Genomic DNA, 20,551 nt, shown 5'->3' with positions numbered 1-20,551 from the left:
CAGGGGTGGAGCAGAGGAGGCACAGGGGCCTGGAGAAATGGGAGGGGCCGGGGGGGGTCGGGGGGGGAGCGGAGGAGGCACAGGGGCCGGGAGAAATGGGAGGGGCCTGGAGAAATGGGCGGGGCCGGGGCCGCCACTGCCCAGAATTCCAGCTTTGCCCAGCCCGGGCCAGGTATGGGGGAAGAGGTGCTGGGCTGGGGGCACTCACACTCTGGCGCTCCCGAGTGAGCCCAGTCCTGGGGCAGAGCAGCCTCCGCTGGGAACTGGATAAATGTTTGCGGGGGAGTTAGTGGGTGACTGGCAGGAGGGCAGTGCCGCTGGTCCCAGTCCCCAGAGGAGCACGCCGGTCGGGATTACCCCAGGGCTCCCCGCCCCGCTGCTGATGAGGCTGACCCAGCCTCTGAGCTGTCCTTGATCCCTTGATCCACGTCAGGGCCTGAGGAGGCCCCCGGGCACCTGCTGGAGGGCTGGCCGTCCCCCACCGAGCTTTAAACCCACCATCCTGGAGGTCGGAGGGCAGGGAAGCCTGAGGCCAGCTCACCCGCCAGGACCCGTGGCCATGGTGGAGCAAGGGCTGGCTTGGGGGAGGAGGGCCTGGGGCCTGGCAATGCCATCTCCCGCTGTGGAGGACCCGCCTCTGGCCCTGAGCTTGGCGGAGAAGGCCGTGTGCAAGGTGGTGTATGGCGCCCCCCGCCCTCGCCCGCTGCTGCTGCCCGTGGGCCTGGAGCTGTGGCTCTACGTGCAGAAGATGCGAAACCTGCAGAGGAAGAGGTGCGGCGGGCAGTGGGTGGGGTGGTCACGTGGGTGTGGGTGCCAGGGCGTGGTTGGAGGCTGTCTTGGGATGAGTGGAGGGGACACCCCACCTGGTGGCTGGCTGCATTGCCTGGATCCCAAACTGGAGGTGCAGAATGACCGAGGCCCATCCGTGCACCCTTCCCCGACCTTTAGGCCCAGGCCCTTCCCAGGCCAGAAGCCTCCTTTGCCTTGAGCCTCGAATGCCACGTCTCCGGCCAGAAGGGAGGCAGGAGGCGGCTCCCATAATCAGATCTGCGGAGCGGCAGCGTCTGGGCTCCGCAGACACCCGGGCCTCAGGCCTGCAGCCCCTCTCCTCCAACGTTGCCTGGAAGGAGGGGGCAGGAAGCCGAGTGAGACCACTTGACAAGCGGCTGGGCGGGGCAAGCGAGCCTTCATTAGGAAGCCCGGTGCCTGGGGCTGGCCGCAGGATGGGGCTTGACTGGTTGCCATGGCGACGGGGCTCCTGTGACCCACGTGGCATCCGGATGGCCATTCCCAGAGGGATGGGGTGAGGTGGCTGTGAGGCACCCGGCAGGTAGTGGGTGGGAGGCCCTGGCCCTGAGGTGAGAGGATCGCTTGAGCTCAGGAGTTTGAGACCAGCCTGGGCAACATAGTCAGACCCTCGTCTCTAATAAAAAAAAAGGAAGTTGGGCGTGATGGTGCAAACCCGCAGTCCCAGATGCTTGGGAGGCTGAGGCAGGAAGATGGCTTGATCCTGGGAGATGGAGGCTGCAGTGAGCCAAGATCGCATCACTGCACTCCAGCCTGGGCAGCAGAGCAAGACTGTGTCTCTATAAAAATAGTAATAGGGCCGGGCGTGGTGGCTCACGCCTGTAATCCCTGCACTTTGGGAGGCCAAGGTGGGTGGATCACGAGGTCAGGAGATCGAGACCATCCTGGCTAATACAGTGAAACCCCCTCTCTATTAAAAAATACAAAAAAAAAAAATTAGCCAGGCGAGGTGGCGGGTTGCCTGTAGACCCAGCTACTCAGGAGGCTGAGGCAGGAGAATGGCGGGAACCAGGAAGGCGGAGCTTGCAGGGAGCCGAGATTGGGCCACTGCCCCCCAGGGGGAGAAAGAAAAAAATACTCTGTCTCAAAAAAAAAAAAAAAAAAAAAAAAAAAAATTAATAATAGCAAAATAAGTTTTAAAAAAGAAAAAAAGCAACAGAAAGCAAACAGGAGTGATGGGGCTGGCCTGCAAGCAGCTGAGGCTGAGCCCTTCCCCCACTTTTCTGAAATCAGGTCCCTCCTGGGCTCCAGCTGTGTCTGCCACCTCCTGGGGCCCCCCCAAGGCTGCCCCCTTGCTGAGTCTTGTGTGGTTCTCGCCCTCTGACCCCCGGGGGCACCCTGCAGATGGAGGCCCGCCTGCTCACACTGGGTACCCCACGGCATCTGCTGGGTGTGCTCTCTCCCCACAACCCTTCACCCAGGGCAGCGCAGCAGCCTGAGGCCCAGGTGACCTGTACGAGTAGGAGGGAGGAGGACACCCAGCCCCAGGGCAGGCAGCAGGGAAGTGTGGAGCCGGGCAGCCATAGTGACCCCCACACTCCTCCCTGGCAGCTGAGTGCCGAGGGCAGCTCCCCAAGGCCCGGGGTGGGGTCCCTCGGTGAGCAGGGCTAGGGTGGCAGCTGACGCACGGGCTCCTTGGGGGTTGTGCAGGGCCCAGGGTGAAGAGTTTCTTCTCTGAAGTCCCTGCTCGAAGGTGGGGGACCAGGGCCAGCCAGGGCATTGGTGTTCAGCAGAGGGACTGGTCCTTGGGGTTGGGCACCGCTCACAGGGTGGAGTTCATCCGGGGACGGGGCGCCGTCCGCATCTTCCCATAGCAGCGCTGGTTGTGGTGGGCAGCACGTGGGAACAGTGGGTTCTCAGGCCTGTCCTGGCTGTCAGTGGCGAGTGCTTAGCTCTGTGGGTGGGGGACCAGGAGGACAGGGGCTGGGACTGGCTAACCGTCAGCCACACCTCCCCAGCACGGTCTCTGCTGGAGGCTTGGAGGCTGACTGAATCCCCAGGCCCCGGCTGGGAGAGCTTGGGGGTGGGGGAGGGGCTGAGATCAGCTCCCCACCCCACTCGACCCCCACGTGGCCTTCACCAGCCTCCACTACCGTGTGGGAGCCTCAGTTGTTCTTGGTGGGAATTGGGGGGGGCCTCTCCCAGCAGCCGTGGTTGCTCAGGAGGATGGCAAGGGTACCTGGCCCCTGCAGCCCGTACCGCTGGGATTTGGGTGAAGGCAAGGTATGGGAGCCACGCCCCCTCCAGCACCGGCCCCTGGGCCTGAGGATCTTGCTGGAGTCACAGACTCCGGCAAGTCACACCTTTGCCCCCGTGGTATTCCTGACGTTGGCCGCATAAGGGGTGGACAGGAGGTGTTGGCAGAGGTGTGCCGGCCAGGGCACCCTTGGGCCCCACACGTGCTCCGGGCCTGTACCCCAAAGAGACACTTAGGTCTGTGAGCACAGATGTGGCGTGGACCCCAGCCCACACAGGGCGTCATCTGTAGTGAAGTCACGGAGGTGCCCGGGCACCGGGGTGACCTTGCCAGGAGTGAGCCATGACACCAAGCTCCTCTGCGCAGGATGGAGGCATCGTGCCTGGAGCTGGCACTGGAGGGCGAGCGTCTGTGCAAGGCGGGCGACTTCAAGGCAGGCGTGGCCTTTTTTGAGGCCGCCGTGCAGGTGGGCACCGAGGACTTGAAGACACTGAGTGCCATCTACAGCCAGCTGGGCAACGCCTACTTCTACCTGAAGGAGCACGGCCGGGCGCTGGAGTACCACAAGCACGACCTCCTGCTGGCACGGTGAGTGGGGCGGCCCTGCTGGCGGGTGGACACTTCCTGTCCTCAGCAGTTACAGTTTGAAAAGGGGGACAGGGCGAGCAGGGTGTAAGGGAACGCAGCTGGGAAGGCCTCACCTGGAGGGCAGCCAGGGCTCTGGGACCCCCGCAGGGAGCTGGGTTTCAGCTGACAGGCGTGAGTGGGTCTGTGTGTCTGCTGAGAGCCTGGGCCGTGACCCGCGTGCTGTGTGTGAGCACTCAAGACTATGCGTGGCCTGCCTGTGATCCTGTGTGGCTCAGAGCGCCACCCTTTCCCTGGCCCCAAGCCCCGGGCCCACTCCCGGCCACTGCTCAGTGAGGTGTGGTCCTGCCCTGGGGGCAGTCCCTGCTTTCCCATGGACCCCAAGCGCCCACTCACAGCCTCCTTCCTGCCCAGCGTCATCCACTCCCCAGTCTCCCCAACCCACTGCCCGCCACTTCTTGGGGTCTTGGGGTCTCCAGTCAGGTCCAGCCCCCAGGCCATGCTTTGCAGGAGCACGATTCCCTTGCCTCAGCCCTGCCCAGCGCCCTCCTCCTCAGCCCTGCAGCCGCCCTGACCTCCCAGCAGGGCAGAGCTTCTTGGAGCAACCCTCCCACACTGGCCAGTGAGCTCACACTTGCTCCTCAGCACCCAGCCCAGTGTTTGGTGGGCATGCAGCAAATATCCTCTGAATGAGTTACCAGGAAGTTAGTTCTCCACCATCAGGCCCCTCAAATCCTCCCCGAACCCTAACAGCTGCAGACCCCAGCCCCCTGCCCCAGGCCCAGGCCTGAGGTCCTGTGTATAGCTCCTGGCACCTCTGTAGCCTGTGTGATGACAGGCAGGATCCTGTGCCCCAGACCCAGCCCAGCAGAGCCCACACCCAGGGCTGCCCTGGGGCCTCACTTGCCCAGCACAGCCTCAGGGGACGCAGGCTCCTGTCCACTCCACACTAGTCCCTGAGGCCCAGCTACCCCACCCCATACTCAGCCTCCCCTGGCCCAGGGGCCTGACCAGTCCTCAGCCTGGCCCCTCACTGCTCCCTGCCATCTAGGACCATCGGTGACCGCATGGGGGAGGCCAAGGCCAGCGGAAACCTGGGGAACACACTCAAGGTCCTGGGGCGCTTCGACGAGGCTGCCGTCTGCTGCCAGCGGCACCTGAGCATCGCCCAAGAGCAGGGAGACAAGGTAGGGGCTTGGTCCGGGGCTAGGTGCCTCCCACCCCTGCCACGGCCTGCGTCCAGATCCGGTCGGGGCGGGCGGGTGACACGCCATCATTCAGCCCCTCATGGGAGGGATGACAGGGAGGTCGGTCCCCTAGATCCCAAGTGACCCGGGAGAGTGTGGGCCCCCAAAGCGCCCCCCTGCCCCAGCCTGTGCTGACCATGCTGACACTGCAGCCCAGGCCCCCATCTTCCACCCTCAGCTCTGCCGCCCCTCTCAGTGACCTCCCCTTGAGTCTGTCCACACCCCCAGTCACTCATTCCCTGGGGGGCCCAGTGGGAGGCAGGGGGTGGCTCTGGGCTGCAGCAGTGGGAGGCCGAGTTCGATGGTGGTGGTGACAGCAGGGAGAGGGGCTCCGTCCCCGCTTGTGCTGCATCCGAGATAGGCTTTGCTGACCTCCCTCCGTGACCCTGTGAGGCGAGAAAACTGAGGCTGGGGGGATGTGACTTGCCCCCCATCACGCCAGCTGGAGGTGGCCGATTGGGCTTGAGGCCGCAGCGTCTGGTCCCAGCTGGAGCTCTCAGCCTTGGGCAGCAGAGGACAGAGCTGAGGACCTGGCACCCTGGCCACACCAATCCGCAGAGGAGGGAGGGATGGCGAGGGAGGCTGGCTTCCCAGGTGTCCCATCCTCAGGCCTCCGCCCCTGCCTTAGTGTCTGTGACTCAGTGGGAGCCCCCAAAGTCCCCAGCATCGAGAGCCAGGACAGTGAGGACACCAGCCTACTGGCTCTGCACATCCCATGGGGGGCCGTGGAGACGCCCCCAACCCTCCGTGCTGCCCGCAGGTCGGGGAGGCGAGGGCCCTCTACAACATCGGGAACGTGTACCACGCCAAGGGCAAGCAGCTATCCTGGAACGCCGCGAATGCCACACAGGACCCCGGGCACCTGCCGCCCGATGTCCGAGAGACCTTGTGCAAGGCCTCCGAGTTCTATGAGTGAGTGGGGCTGGGCCGGCCCAGGGACCAGGGCTGGTCTGTGCATTTCTGAGCTCCACAGACACTTCCAGACCCCCAACCCCAGGCCCACACCGCCCGGCAGCTCCCAGGGTGGTGATGGCAGGTCCGCCCAGCCCCCCTTTCCCAGCTGCAAGCTCCCTCTCCTGAGCTTGCCCCTGTCCGGGACTGGGGGGACCTGACCAAGTCCCAGACCTCAGAGCTCGAGGATGCTAGAGCCCACCCCTAACCACCCTCTTTCCAGGGTGTGGCCCTGAGGGCCGCATAGAGGCCACTGCTCAGCTCTTCTAGCCTGGGGTGGGTGAGGACGTGGGCTGGGAGGTACACGGCTCAGAGGCACTCGGCCCCCAGGAGGAACCTGTCCCTGGTGAAGGAGCTGGGCGACCGTGCAGCGCAGGGCAGGGCCTACGGTAACCTGGGCAACACCCACTATTTGCTGGGGAACTTCACAGAGGCCACGACCTTCCACAAGGAGGTGAGCTGGGCAGGGTGACGGGGTGGAGGGGTCGGGTTGCGGCAGGGGCAGGGCTGAGCCACCCCTCTGGCGGTCCCTGAAAGCAGGGCGCGGTGGTGTGGCCCGGCAGCAGGCGCACCCCACCGAGCCCCGGCCTCATCTGCACTTGATCCTGCGGCTCCTACCTGCTCCCCCAGACACACAGATCTCTGGCCGGCCACCTGGGCAGGGAGGCAGCCCCTGTCCACCCACATCAGGCCCCAGGGCTGCTCCATGACCGCCTGGCCTCGGGTCTGTCTCCGCAGCGCCTGGCCATTGCTAAGGAGTTTGGAGACAAGGCGGCCGAGAGGAGGGCCTACAGCAACCTGGGGAACGCCCACGTCTTCCTGGGGCGCTTCGACGTGGCTGCTGAGTACTACAAGTAGGTGGTCCCCACAATCTCCCAGGGAAACAGCAGGCCAGGGGGAGCTGGATGCCAGAGCAAGGAGGTGCCCGCCCCAAGGTGGGAATCTGACTGCCTTCCCTCACCTCCCCAGAAGTCAAGGTGGGGTTCTAGGCTGCACCGGGAAGGCAGACGGACAAAGCTCAAGAGGAGGCAGGCGGTGGGGGAGCCGGCTTATGGGAGTTCTGGGCCATCTGCCTCCTGGCCTGAGCCAGAGCAGTGCCTGCCAGGTGGAGCCTGGCTGTCAGCACTAGGTCCTGTACCCAGCCCTAAACTTAACCCCATCTCAGCCTGAGCAGTGGGCACAGCAGTCCCACGTCCTCCCGGGAGGAGTGGCGGCTCAGGGTGGTCAGGCGACTTGCCAGAGCCTGCCAGGACCGCCTGTCACCCTGGAGCCAACAGTCCGGCTCTGTGGCCATGGGAGGGTGGGGATGAAGCTGGACCCCAGAGAGGCCCCAGCGGGATTCCAGGGCAGGGGACCACTGGGCAGACCGCGTCCCCATTCTTACCTTCCACCCCTCACCCTGGAACCCTCCTCCTGGGGGCTGACCTTGCCACTCTTCACAGGAAGACGCTGCAACTGTCTCGGCAGCTGAGGGACCAGGCGGTGGAGGCGCAGGCCTGCTACAGCCTGGGCAACACGTACACGCTGCTGCAGGACTACGAGCGTGCGGCCGAGTACCACCTGCGGCACCTGCTCATTGCGCAGGAGCTGGCCGACAGGTGCGTGGCGCGGATGCGGTGGGCAGACCCGGCCCGGCCCACAGGCTGAATTACCGCGGCCCAGGCGAGGTGGCCTGGGTCCCATCCCCTCCTCTGCCACTGACCGTGCTGTGACCCGGGCCGGGCAGCACCGCTGTGGGGACTGAGCCAGACAGTGTGGACACAGGGCTGGCCGCTGACCCCTGGCACAAGTGGGTGGGGTCCTCCTCCCATCACTCAGTTCACCACCCTGTTGCCCCCCACCACCTGTGTATGTATGTAAATATCAGTCTCTGGACAGAGACACGCTGGTAAACCACAGGCCCCTAAGTACTGTCCTGTGTGCAGGTCTGGGGTAGGTGGTGGCCAGAACAAGAGGCTCAGAGCCACAGGCCTGTGGCCTTTCACAGGCAGCAGAGAGGAGGGGTCTTCTGAAAGGCTGCCCTGCCTGGAGGCTTAAAAGTGGCCCAGGGTTTTCCTTTGTGGGGTGGTGATGAGAATGTTCTGGAATAGACAGAGGTGCCGGTTGCACGGCATGAATGGACAGAATGCCACTGAATCGTCCAGGTGAAAAGGATCACATTCCTGTTAGATGCATTTCCCTCCAACATAAAAACCACCCCCTCACCCAGTGACTTGGGGGGTGCCTCTAAAGGTGGAGGGAGTGCAAGGAAGGAGGCTCGCTGGCCGCCAGGGGGCGAGTGAGGCCAAGGGCCCAGAAACTGCCCACAAAGGCAGAGCTGGCCACAGGCCAGGTTGCTTGGGCTGTATGCACTAATCCTTTTAATGGGAAGGAAAAAGGTAGAGCTGATTGGGGCTTCTCCTTGAAGGTGGCAGAATTTGTGGGAGGTCCTGGCTGGGGGCGTTATCCTGCCCTCCAGTCTATGCTCCTTGGACCTGGGGGCCCCGATGACCCTCGACGCCAGGGTCATGCTGGGGCCCTGACCACCAGGGGAGGGGCTGGGGCGGGGGCAGGCCTGGAGAGGGCGTGTATGAATCCCGTCTCCCTCTCTGGCAGAGTGGGCGAGGGCCGGGCGTGCTGGAGCCTGGGAAATGCCTACGTGTCCATGGGGCGCCCGGCGCAGGCCCTGACCTTCGCCAAGAAGCACCTGCAGATTTCCCAGGAGGTGAGCCAGGCCTGCCCCTAGAGGCCCCGGGCACTGCCCAGCCCACTCCAGATGGGCCGGGTTCACTCTGTCCCGAGCAAGCGTTTGCGTGCCTGGGCCGCCCCTCATCCTTTCAGGGCCATTGCAGCCGCCTGGTCCTTCTGAGGCCTGGTGACAACGTGTCTACCGCACCCGGGGGTTTTTCCCGCAGCCCCCAGCTGGTGCTTTCCTGGGCAGCTGCGTCTCCTCCTCCTTGGAGAGGTTGCACAGGGTCTCTGTGGGCTCTGTCCATTAGCACCTTCCTACTGTGGTCAGGGCAGAACATCACAGATGAACTCTGGGCCTCCCGGCTCCTGGCCTGTCCTTACATCACCCACTCCCACGCCACCTCCCTCTGCACACCCCGAGCCTGTTCATGCTAAAGATGGTGCCAGCCCCTGCCGACCATGATAGCCCTGTGTGGGAGGTGGCCGCGTGGGGAGGCCTGCAGGTGCCCAGGTGAGGGTGGAGAGGGGCGGGCATGGGAAGGTCAGCAGAGCCCTTATCTGGAGAGCTTCTCCACTGGCAGCCAGCAGGCAGCCCCCGTGTCCCTCTGAGTGCAGGCTATAGCCTCCAGGGCCCTCCAGCGCTCCATGTGGCAGTGCCCCCCACGTCGTGTCACCCTCTCTTCTGCTTGACTTAAGCAAACAGTGCCTGAGAAATGTGGATGTTCCTGGGCCGGTCCCCCACAGAGCCTCGGCGCACAAGGGCTGAGAGAGGTGCAGCCGGGCGGGGCCGGGCCCCTCGTGCACCAGAGGGCACAGGCCTGGCTGCCTGGGAGCCCGAGCATCTCTGGGGTGGGATTAGGGGCTGTTGAGGACCTGTAGGGCCACCTCACCCAGGGACAGAGCCCCAGACTCCACTTCCGGGTCCTCAGTGAGTCCTGGTTCCCTCAGAGGCCCAGGGGTCAGCGACCAGTTCAGGTCACTGAGAAGGTCAGGGATGGGTGTACTGGGGGCCATTGAGGTCCCCTTGGAGCCCACAGCAGGGCCCCCAGCCACAACTGCCCACACCACCCCCCTCACCGCAGATCGGGGACCGCCATGGGGAGCTCACGGCCCGCATGAACGTGGCGCAGCTGCAGCTGGTGCTCGGCCGCCTGACCAGCCCAGCAGCCTCAGAGAAGCCTGACCTGGCCGGCTATGAGGCCCAGGGTGAGTGCCAGGGTTGTGGTGGGGGGGGGGCTTGCTCCCCCCCGGCACAGACCGGATTGGGAGCTGGGGAGGGGTGGAATAGAGGCCGGGCCAGCATGGCTGAGGTGGCAGCCGCCAGAAAATGGCCCTGCAAGCCAGTTCTTCTTGGCCTCAGGGACAGCACAGGCCTGAGGTTCACCCTGAGCCCCTCCCACCCACGTCCTGGGTGGCGCCGCAGGGCTGCTGGCTGAAGGACAGGAGGTGGTCGCCTACTGCCCCGCTGGCTGCTCCGGGGCCTCCACTCCCCACCTGCCCCTGGAGCACTCGGTGCAGGGAGGGCTTCTGTCCTCAGACCCAGGTGGGAGAGGGCCGCTGGGAGGCGAGAGGGCATCAGCCAGAGGGCTGGGCTGGGCTGGGGGAGCCCCATGTGCCTGGGGCGGTAATCAGGCAAGGCCCAAGGCCAGGCGAGGCCACCGTGGTGACCTCATTCATGTACCGCTGGTTGTGCCATGCCAGTCAGCAGTGCTGCACACAGGACAGAACATCCCCCACAAAGCGAATAGACTAATAGGTGCTGGGGGTGGTGCCAGGTTGGGCTGACTTCCTCAGGTGGCTGGAAGTGGGTGAGGGGCAGGTCTAGGGGTAGCAACTGCCCCACCCATGTGTCCCCAACCCCCGAGGGTCTTGAGTTTGCCAGGAGTTGAGCCCCAGCCCCCGAGAAGGGATGCCTGCCTCCCAGAACGTACCTGGTGCCCCCCAGGCCTGCTGAGGACCAGGCTGGGAATACCAGGCTTGGATGTGGTGCTGGGCTGCCAGAGTTTCTTTTTCTTATTTTACTTTTAATAATTAAATGTTTTTATAGAGATAGGGCCTCGCTATGCTGCCCAGGCCAGTGTCAAACTCCCAGCCTCAAGCGATCCTCCCATCTCGGCCTCCCAAAGTGATGGGATTATAGGCGTGAGCCACCGTGCCCAGCCATCCCCTGGGTTTTTGTGCCATGGTGCTCATGGATTTCTGACGATGACCTCTCCTGGGAAATTGGGGGTGCATGTCAGCTACCACAGAGGCCGAGGACAGAGGAAGGAGCAGAGGCTCTGGGGCCCTCAGCCAGCCCGTGGGACCAAGGTGCTGTTACCGATGGTGGTGGGTGGGTGGGGGATGGGCTGGAATGTGCCCCCCGGGATATCCAGGCCTATATCTACCCATGGCCTGGGTTTCTTAAGAGTGGGGAGCTCTGCAGAGAGCTCCTGAGGCACCCCTAGTGCCCCTCCTTTGTCCCTGGCTCGGCACTGCCACCATCTGGGACCCCAGCAGCAACTAGGGGCAGGGCTGGGGACAGCTCTGGAAAGGCTCTGTGGAGGCTGCGGCTCCGGGTCCTCCCAACGTTTTCTTTCTTGGAGCCAAGGAAAAGGGGGGCCGGAGTGGGAGGACGCTGGAACAAAGCAGCTTCTGTCCCTTCCTGGCTCCGCTGTGCCGCCCCGAGTGCGGGACCCCTTCCAGCCGCCCTTTGCCTCCTCCCCCAGGGCTGGGGAAGGGTCCGCCTCCCTGCCCAGGGCAGCCCTGCAGCCTGCCTGGGGCCGCCGCCCCGATGCCGCTGCGGGAGGCAGGCTGCACCCCTAGAGTCTGGGCGGCCCTGGGGGAGACCCCCGTTCAGCTGAGCTTGGCAGGGACAGGGCCTTGAGGCCGGAAGTCTGGACTCGACGCTGCGGGTTTGGGGCGCCACGGAAGGACCCACGCAGCCTCCCCATTCTGCAGGTGCGGAACGCGGGGTGGATCTGCGAGCAGAAGGAGGGAAGTGGGGTGCAGAGCCATGCTAGAGCCTGGCCCGTGCGGAGGGGGCGCCGGGGGCTGGGGGCACAGGAGGGCTCTGCCCAGAGGGGTGTGGGCGGGGCGGGGGCGGGGAGGAGGAAGTCGTCTGGGGACGGGGCTTCAGTTCGGCGGGGACGTGGTGGGGCGTGACCTTGCTGTTGTGGGCGTAGTCTATGGGCGGTGGGCGTGGCAGAGGCTGGTGGGTTTGGTGTCCAGTTAAACACAAGGAGAATTCCATGCGGCTGGAGGGCGAAGAACCTTGGCGCGGCTTAGTCAGCGTATTAATCTCACCGCCCTCTGCCGGCCCCTCCCCAGCCAGCAGAGAAGCCCCAGAAGTGTGTCTGGGGGGCACCTCCCTGCCAGCTGCTGCCCTTGTCCAGCTTCTCTGGGTGTGTGGCCTCTATGAGACCCTGACGGCAACCAGCCCCCGCCTCCCTGGCCAGAGGGCACAGGCCCGGGCCTCCCACACTTGCTCCTGGGCTGCCCTATCCCCCACCCCAGCAAGGGTGCCAGGCACAATGGAGTTTCTGCTGCTGCTCTTGGTTCGGGCAACATAATTGGCACGTTAGGAGGAGGGAGCCAGCCCTGAGCCCTACAGGACCTCCCCCTGTCCTTGGCCCGTCCCCGATGGCCCTGCCTGTCCCACAGGGTGTGCAACTGCCCTCGGCCCTGCTGACCATGCTCCACAGCCCTTCACCCTCTGGGCCCTGCTCAGGGCATCGTGAGCACAGTACACAGGAGTTCCCGGGGGAGCATGCCATCAGCCTCCCTGGGAGAAGTCCCCTGAACGTCCCGACGGGTGGCCTTGGGGTCAGGGATGTGCATGGCATGACATCCCCTGCAGTTTAGGCTATGGGCTCCAGCCCTGGCCAGCTGATTGTGACTTGACCCACTTGTGCCTCAGTGTCCCCATCTGGGGAACGGACCCACCGGTAGTGCTGGGAACAGAGCTTGGCAGGAGTGAGAGGCCAGCAAGCCTGAGAGCCCATAAACCTGTTACGTTCGGGCCCTGGGTGGGCGAGGCAGGCGTGACTGCAGCACGGTCCTCCTGTTCCAGCAGCCCAGTGGCCCTTGGGCAGCCGCAGGAATGGAGGATGCACCCTCCGTCCGTGCGCCTAAGAGGGCCCAGAGGGGACAGTGTGTGAGAAATGGCACACAGGGTCCTGCACGCAGCAGATACACAGTAAATGCCCGCCGCTCGGTCACCAGGCCCCTGCCGTGTGCCAGGCACTGCTGGGGCCTTCACTGGTACCGAGACCACTAAGCCGCGTCCAGCAGCCAATAGGTGAAGAAAGGGCAGCCCGGGAGCGGGCCACATGGGATGAGCTTTGGGAGAAAGACAAGACCAGCAGGGGAGGTGTGGATAGGAACAGGGGAGGCAGGCTGCAGCAGCTTCGGGAGGTGACAGTCGTGGTCCATTCCGACTGCCCTTACAAAGCACCGCAGGCCGGGGCAGCAACAGTAGACGTTTTCTCCTCACGGCTCTGGAGGCCAGAAGGCCAGGGTTGGGGTGCCGTGTGCTTGGGTGCTGGCGAGGGTCCTCTTCCTGACCAGCAGACGGCACTTTCTCGCTGTGTCCTCACGTAGCAGAGAGAGGGAGGAAGAAGGGGGAGCTTTGAGAATACTGGTGGCTTCTTCTAAGGCCACTCGTCATTATGGGTCTCCATCCTCGTGACCTCATGTAAACCTCAGGACCTCCTAACACCATCCCATGGGGAGTCAGGGCTTTGATGATGACACTCCAGCAAAGACTGGCGGTCAGAGAGAAGTGAGCCGCAAGCTTAGACGGAGGAACAGCAGTCTGGGCAGAGGGAACAGCTTGTGCAAAGGGCCTGAGGCAGGGGCCAGCCTGGTGGGTGGAGGGACAGCGGGGAGATGGTCTAGAGCTGATGGAACAAGGAGAGGGCCTTGGCCGAAGAAGGGAGGGCCTTGTGGCCCCTTGTGTGAGACCCCCTCTCCAGTGGGGCAGGGCCCTTAGGACCCAGCAGAGGAGGGGCAAGGCCTGTGCCAGCCCTTACCACCCCCTTTCTTGGAGAGGGGACTTAGGGGCAAGGCTGGGGCAGTAGGCAGGTAAGGGGCAGGTGATCCCGCTGCAGGGAGGTGAGGAGGGGTGGGACTCTGGGTCTGCAGTGAGGCAGGGACTACCTGGATTTCAGACCAGAGGTGGGTGTAAAGGAACAGTGGGCAGCTGAAAATCGGGGTTGCTGAGGTCTAAGCCAAGCCGGCAAGGGGGTGCTGCCCTGAGGGGTCAGGGAGGCACAGGGGGTGCTGAGATGCTCGGGGGGCTTAAGTCGGCCATGGCACATTGTCTGGAGCTGGGTGAGGACAGAAATGATGACGACAGTGTGACGGTCAGCGTCGGGTGGCCCTGGGGCGGTGCTGGGAGAAGTTTCCAAACGTTGCCCTGGTAGGCGGGAGAGACAGGAAGCCGAGCCAGTGGGCCGGGCCTGTCTGGACAGCTCAGCCAAGGGCGCTGAACTCACGCTCAACGCCTCGGCCGACTCTGCAGACAGAGGGTGCATTGAGCTGGGCGCAGCGGGTCTTCCGCCCACCGTCTGTGCCTGGTCATGAGGGCGCCCGCCCTGGAGCCAGACGCAGGCTGTGTCTCAGAAGGGCATTTCAGCCGCTGCTGCAGCCAGGGCCCATCCATGCAGCGTCCTGGTGGAGGGCCAGGCCTGGCAGAAGCAGCTGTGCCAGACCCAGGACCCGGAGGATGCGTTGGGGAAACCAAGTCAGGCCCCTGTGGCATCGGGGGGTGGCGGAGGGAGAGCCAGGCTCTCAGGGAGTGCAGACTGGGAGATGGAGCGGGGCTCTCGCTGGGTGTGGTAAGTGAAGGGACTGCCCCAGCAGACGTGCTTCTCTGTCATTTCCATGGTGTGGGGAGCAGACCCTGAACTGCGTGGGAACAGGAGCTGTCCTCAGAGCTACCTTGCTAATCTGGGTGGGGGTGGGCAGCTGGCAGCCCCTCAGAGAACAGGCCGCCGACCCCAGCCCCGTTCTGTCCCATTCAGGCTGCACCACCCGAGGCTGGGGCGGCTCCACTTCAGTGCCTGGCCAGATCCTGAATGTGCCAAAGCTAACCCTGATCCCACTGACCACTGTGGCCACAGGGCGGGGCTGGGAGCCCTGCCTGGGGCGTTCGTGTTGGGAGTGGGAGGCGCAGTGGATGGCCCCGGGTCCCAGCGTCCTGCTCAGGCCCTGATGGGCCCCAGGTGTGCCTCTGGCTGCACACGTTTCCATCTCAGGCCTCTGGAGAGCAGGATCTGAGGGTGTGTCCTCGGAGCCTGGAGGCCAGGCCAGGGAAGCGCACAGCCCACACTCAGCCAGCTCCCAGTCCCTGCCCAACTCTCATGAAGCCCTAGGCATTTGCCGTGGGCTGGTCTGGGGCCAGCGGGCTGGAGGTGGAGGACAGCCTGGGCCCCCAAGTCCTCGGCTCCCTCTGCTCCTGTCCCCTTCCCCCCAGCTGCATTTAGGATGCTCACTGTTTAAACAGGTCACATGGACAGGCTCAGGAAGGGGCTTCTATAGCAGCCAGGCCTGGCCAGGGGCTCCCCTGTGCCCCATAGGTAGCACCTCGCTGTCCGCCAGGCACCTTCTTGGCCGTCTGAAGCACCCAGCGCATCCTCATCACTGCCGTTCACTAAGTGGGGGCAGGACCCCTTTCCCAGTGCGGGCTGGAGGCTTGGACTTCATTCGGTGGCACAGTGCTCAGACAGCAGCCCTCCAGCAAGACCCGGGCCTGTTCTCATCCCCAGCGTGGGCCTGTAAGGGAGACCCTGAGAGACGCTGACACTCTGGCCCATTTCCTCCCTCCCTCGTGGTTGGGCCCAGGCTCATATTTTTTTTTTTTTTTTGAGACGAAGTCTCGCTCTGTCGCCCAAGCTGGAGTGCAGTGGCCGGATCTCAGCTCACTGCAAGCTCCGCCTCCCGGGTTCATGCCATTCTCCTGCCTCAGCCTCCCGAGTAGCTGGGACTACAGGCACCTGCCACCTCGCCAGGCTAGTTTTTTGTATTTTTTAGTAGAGACGGGGTTTCACCGTGTTAGCCAGGATGGTCTCAATCTCCTGACCTTGTGATCCGCCCGCCTCGGCCTCCCAAAGTGCTGGGATTACAGGCTTGAGCCACCGCGCCCGGCCCAGGCTCATATTTAAATCAGGGCCACGCTGAGGCTGGGCTCAGGGGGATGTTGGCTGAGTGACCCAGCTGTGCAGGTGAGGCTGGGAGGGGCTGTGTGTGGGGTCCAATGCATGAAATGACTGAGTGACTGCCCGCCTGAGCCGGCCCTCTCCATCTGTGGATGTTGCACTCCCCGGCAGGGCCCAGCACCCAGGGCTAACGGTGGGGTCCAGGTGCACCTGAGGCCCCGGCACCCTGCCTGGCCATTCATGCTAACTTTGACGAGTGCCCCAGCCCTGGTGGTTGTGCCCCCTGATGCAGTAGGGCCTGAACGGGGTAAGGGGATGTCTGGGCCTGCCCTCCATGTCTGCCTGGTGCAGGCAGCCACCAAGCAGCTTCGCTTTAGGAGCTGAGCTCCTCGGGGGATGAGCACAGAGGGGAACTGCGACACCCGGCCCATCCCTGCTGGCCAGTCTGATGAGGACGGCACTGAGCTCCGAGGCATAGTAATGGGGCCAAGTCTGCTGGTCTGGAGGTGCCAGGACTGGATTCTCAGAGTGCCCACTGATGCCAGGGCTGGCTCTGGCCCCGCCCTCGGACTCACACCGGGTGTGCTTGGAGCCCCTAGGCACAGCCCGTGTCCAGTGTGTCTGTGGGTGGAGGGACGCTTGGTTCCCAGGAACACTGGGTAAGGGTGGGCATGGGGGGGTGGGAGCTGTGGGTGAGCAGGGAGGAGGGCCGGGGTCCTCCCAGCTGCGAGAGGCTCCCTGGAGATGTGCCGGGCGTTGGGACAGCGGAGACAGGGTCCTCAGTGCCAGCCTTGTTCCGTCGTCATCCCCTCTGCCTGGAACATTCTGCTACCTATTCCACAGTGGCCGTGCCCCTGTCCATCCCGCCACCTCCTCAGGGAAGTGCCCGCAGACCCTGGCTCTCAGCCACAGCATCAGGCCTTCCCACAGAGCTTCTCGCCTGGTTGGGGACGTTCCCCACATCCCGGATTCCATCCCATTTTTCCATTGGCCACCTCATTTCTGGTCTGCCAAGTCTGTTGTGCCCTGAACCTGGGTCCCTGTGAGTGCTCCGGGAACGGCTGGACTGAGGTAGGGCCACTCTCCCAAACTCCCAAATCCTTTCGGACCCCTCAGGGCTGAGTGACACCCGCCTCTGCCTGGGCCGTGTTAGGACAGAGGCTTGGAGGTAGGCCTGGCTGTGGGGCTGCCGGGGGGCCCAGGACAGGCACTGGTGGCTCCGCTGAGTCTGTAGCTGACCAGGGTTGGGTCAGGCAGCTGCGCCCCACCACCTCACTGCGGCTAGAGGAGATGGGGGTCCCTTGGGTGGAGATGCGGCTGGTAGGGTGAGCCCAGGGCCAGGAGGGATGGACAGGAGCCTGGGGAAGGTCCCACGGCAGAGCTGGTCTGGGGGACTCATCTGAGGCCTTTGCCTCCCCCACCCTGGCCCGGACTGCCCGCAGTGAGCTGGGAGTGGACCCAGAGGCCCGCCCCACCTGCCTCTGGGGCACAGCATGACGCACCCTCAGGAGGGGGACTGGGTGGCCTCACAGAGGTGGCCGAGGGCCACAGGGGCCACAGGAAAGGGGTCCAAGCAGGAGGAGCAGCAGGAGTTGATGCCGGGAGGCCCTGTGCGTGGTGGGGGAGAGGACTGTCCAGAGCCAGGCCCTTTCAGGACAGGGGAGCCAAAGCCAGACCCCACCTGGCCCCACCCAGGGTGCGCCCCGTCTCGACGCCCATCCCCTTTGACTCTGACAGTACAGTCGGGGAGATGCAGAGGACACTCAGACATGGCACTCGCCTCCACAAGGGGGGCTGGCTGTCAGAAAGCCACGGCCGGGTTGGTCCTTGGCCCCCCAGAGACTCTGGCCTGGCCCACCCGGTGCGAGGTCCCAGGGTGGTGCAGGCTGACCGGGTCCCTCTGTCCTCAGGAGCCAGACCCAAGAGGACACAGAGGCTGAGCGCGGAGACCTGGGACCTGCTGAGACTCCCCCTGGAGCGGGTGAGCCAGGGACACACGGGGCCGATGTCAGCACAGCCGCTGCCAGAGCACGGGCAGCAGGGTTAATGAGGCAGAGCCACCGCCACCCACCTCAGCCCGTCTGCTGGGGGATAAATGTACCCTCCTGCACCGGCCCATCTGCCACCTGCTCACCCATGTCCCTCAGCGTCTGGCCAGCTGCGCCCCAGGCGAGGCGTGGTCCTCACACATTTCAGGCCCCCATGCTCCACCCAGCCGCTATGTCACTGTACCCTCGGGACCCACAGACAGGGGCACCCACTCCCGCCTGCTCCCTACCCTCTCGGACTCTGCACCCAAAGTGGGGACAGCTGCTCCAGGTGCAGACGCCAGCTGGGATTCAGCAAACACAGACGGACAGATTCGGGGGCTGCCTGGCGTAGGGCCCTGGGCTGACCCTGTGCCTGCCGGCAGTGGGTGCTGTGTGGCCTGGGCTGGCAGCCTGACCTCTCTGAGTCTCTGGTTCCTCTGGTGTGGCCTGTGTTCAGTTGTGGATGGCCGTCAGGGTTCTGCTGTGGGGACAAGGCCCAAGGACGCCCATAGTCACTGTCGTTGCCGGTGTAAGCCGGCCGACATTTGCGGGGGTCACTGGCCCTCAAGCGCCCCACCCTGCCTCTCCCAGCCCCAGCCAAGGCCCCACAGCCCCAGTCCTCTCCTCCTCCCTGGGGACTGAGTACCTACTGTGCGCGTCCAGGAAATGGAGGCGGCTTGGCCTTCCCTTCAGGGTCCTGGGATGGGGACATCAGTTCACAATCGCCCAGGACATGCGCAGCCTTGCCCCTCCCCAGGAGCAGAATGGAGACAGCCACCACGCAGGGGACTGGCGGGGGCCCAGCAGGGACTCGCTCCCCATCCCCGTGAGGAGCAGGAAGTACCAGGAAGGCCCAGACGCTGAGAGGAGGCCCCGGGAGGGCAGCCACTCCCCGCTGGACAGCGCCGACGTCCGGGTGCATGTGCCGCGCACGGTAGGCGTCTTTGACAGCAGAGCCAGGCGGAGAGGGAGGAGAGCTTGGCAACGGCGCCCCAACTCCACTGCCAGCCAACGGGCCAGGCCAGGCCCGGGCACTCCGGGGAGGCAGGGGTCCCTCCGTGGTGTACCTGGTGCAGTGCTGTCCTGGGAACCCCAGCGGGGGCTCTGGGCAGGGCTGAGTGTTCAGCATTGTGGTCACTCCCGGCCTCAGAGGCCCTGGCCACCGAGGAGCCTCCTGGGCATTCTGGGCCGGGCTCTTCTGCAGGGAAGGCCCCGCCTCTTTGAGCCCCAGTTTCCATCTCGTTCACCAGTTGGGGGCTGGCTCTTCCAAGCCTTCAGGTGGCCTCTGTGTCTGACCCCAGCCCCCGCCCTCCTTCGCTGGAACCCTCCAGACCCATCTGCTAGTCACGGGAGCGTGTCCCTGAAAGGGACTGGCTGCCCCCACTGTGAGAGCTGGGCTGCACAGATGCCCTGATGGGGTGCCCCTTCCTGAGGCGGCTCTTGGAGGCTCTGGCCAGTGAGATCAAGCCTGTGTATCCCAGCAGGGCCTCGGAGGGGTGGACGAAGCCATTATAATCCCTGGGGGAATCCTGGGCTCTCTGACACCTGGTGGGGGTCCCTGAGCAGAGGGACCTGAGGGGCACCCAAGGGGCAGGTGGGAAGCCCCAAGCCACACCCATGGTCAGGCCCTGGTGTGGAAGCACCTGCAGCTCCTGCCAGGTCAAGGTGCTGGGGCCTCTCCTTGTCAGTGCAGCGGCCGGGGCAGGACTGATGGTGAGTGGGGTCTTGGAGGGGATGCAGCTGAGTGGCCTTTGCATGGCTGCTGAGCCCCTGATAAGGGGACAGCAGGGGGCTAGGTCTACCCAGGGTTCCTCCTGGTTAGGGGCTGGGAGGCCCCACCCTGCCCTACCCCACCTGGGCTCAGGGTCACGAGTGGAGCAGAGGGTCACAGCCCAGCAAGCAGCAGCAGCGCAGCCTGGGGGCCGCCTGGGTCCTCAGGCCTAGCCAGGAGCTTCCCCGCATTGCTGCGGCACACAGAGGTGGAGGGAGGGGTGGGGCAGTTGCAATGACTGCCAAGTGTATAGGTAGACAGATGGGGGACAGACAGACCGGTGGTCAGACTCGGGGACGGCGGATGGACGGGGGACAGACAGACCGGTGGTCAGACTCAGGGATGATGGGGGACAGGTCGGGCCTGTGCCTGGCAGGTGTCAGCTGTGCCAGGGCCGCTCCAGCCACGAGGGAGCTGGTTGGTGTTCAGGGGCACAGATGGGCCGAGTCCAGGTTCAAAGGTCAGTCTGGAGCTCCCCCGAGCAGAACGGCTGGGTCCAAACCACTAGAAATAGTCTGAAACTGTTCCTCCGTGGGCACCAACCTGCAGAGGGGTGTGGGTTCCGGGCTGGGATTCGCAGCCCCCCGAGGCTGCCCGAGCCCATCCTTCCCACTAGCAGGGTGCAGCCTCCCCTCCCCTCATTCAGCCTCAGCACTGCCCAACCATCTGGGCTGGTTCCATCTGTCCACTGACGGGAGAGGTGCGGAGGGAAGGGTACCAGGGAGCACCTGGTCAGGCCTTCCTGGGGGTCCTGGTGATCCCCCAACTTCCCTGGTCCTGGAGGGAGGAGCAGGACTGGGACCCAGACACCTGCTCTGTCCACAGCTGGCTCTGCCCATCACATCTGGGCCGCCAAGGAAGGAGTGGGAGGCTGGTAGCGTGTGTGGGACAGGCCAGAGTCAGCCGGCCTCAGGGACAGATGGGTTTCTAGAAAGCACAGCCTCTGAGGGCTTCCAGGCTTCATGTCCCCCCAACAAACTGCCCTGGGTCTGGGCCCGCAGGGCCAGGGGACACAGTTCCAAATGTCCAGCTACCTGGCCCTGCTCCCCTGGTCCCTGCAGCCACCACAGGGCAGGATGCCCGGGACAGCCAAGATCCTGGCACCAGACAAACGGAGTTCACAGGGCCTGTGAGGACGTGGCAGGGCCTCTTGG

General features: G+C 64.6%; 1 protein-coding gene across 1 annotated transcript in view; it reads left to right on the top strand.

Annotated features, from left to right (window-relative positions):
- GPSM1 (G protein signaling modulator 1) overlaps positions 1 to 20,551 on the top strand; it is a 31,370-nt gene that overhangs the window by 3,633 nt on the left and 7,186 nt on the right. The window contains exons 2-11 of the mRNA XM_023227695.2: positions 3,371 to 3,592; positions 4,641 to 4,776; positions 5,597 to 5,748; positions 6,118 to 6,241; positions 6,526 to 6,641; positions 7,230 to 7,385; positions 8,383 to 8,491; positions 9,540 to 9,663; positions 17,507 to 17,577; positions 18,384 to 18,560. Coding sequence (XP_023083463.1) covers positions 3,371 to 3,592; positions 4,641 to 4,776; positions 5,597 to 5,748; positions 6,118 to 6,241; positions 6,526 to 6,641; positions 7,230 to 7,385; positions 8,383 to 8,491; positions 9,540 to 9,663; positions 17,507 to 17,577; positions 18,384 to 18,560 — 1,387 coding nt within the window. The remainder of the gene's footprint in view (positions 1 to 3,370; positions 3,593 to 4,640; positions 4,777 to 5,596; positions 5,749 to 6,117; positions 6,242 to 6,525; positions 6,642 to 7,229; positions 7,386 to 8,382; positions 8,492 to 9,539; positions 9,664 to 17,506; positions 17,578 to 18,383; positions 18,561 to 20,551) is intronic.

This window comes from Piliocolobus tephrosceles, chromosome 14, assembly GCF_002776525.5.
Source record: "Piliocolobus tephrosceles isolate RC106 chromosome 14, ASM277652v3, whole genome shotgun sequence".
Taxonomy (NCBI): domain Eukaryota; kingdom Metazoa; phylum Chordata; class Mammalia; order Primates; family Cercopithecidae; genus Piliocolobus; species Piliocolobus tephrosceles.
The sequence above is the reverse complement of the archived record's forward strand: the minus strand, read 5'-3'. Positions and strand labels throughout refer to the sequence as shown.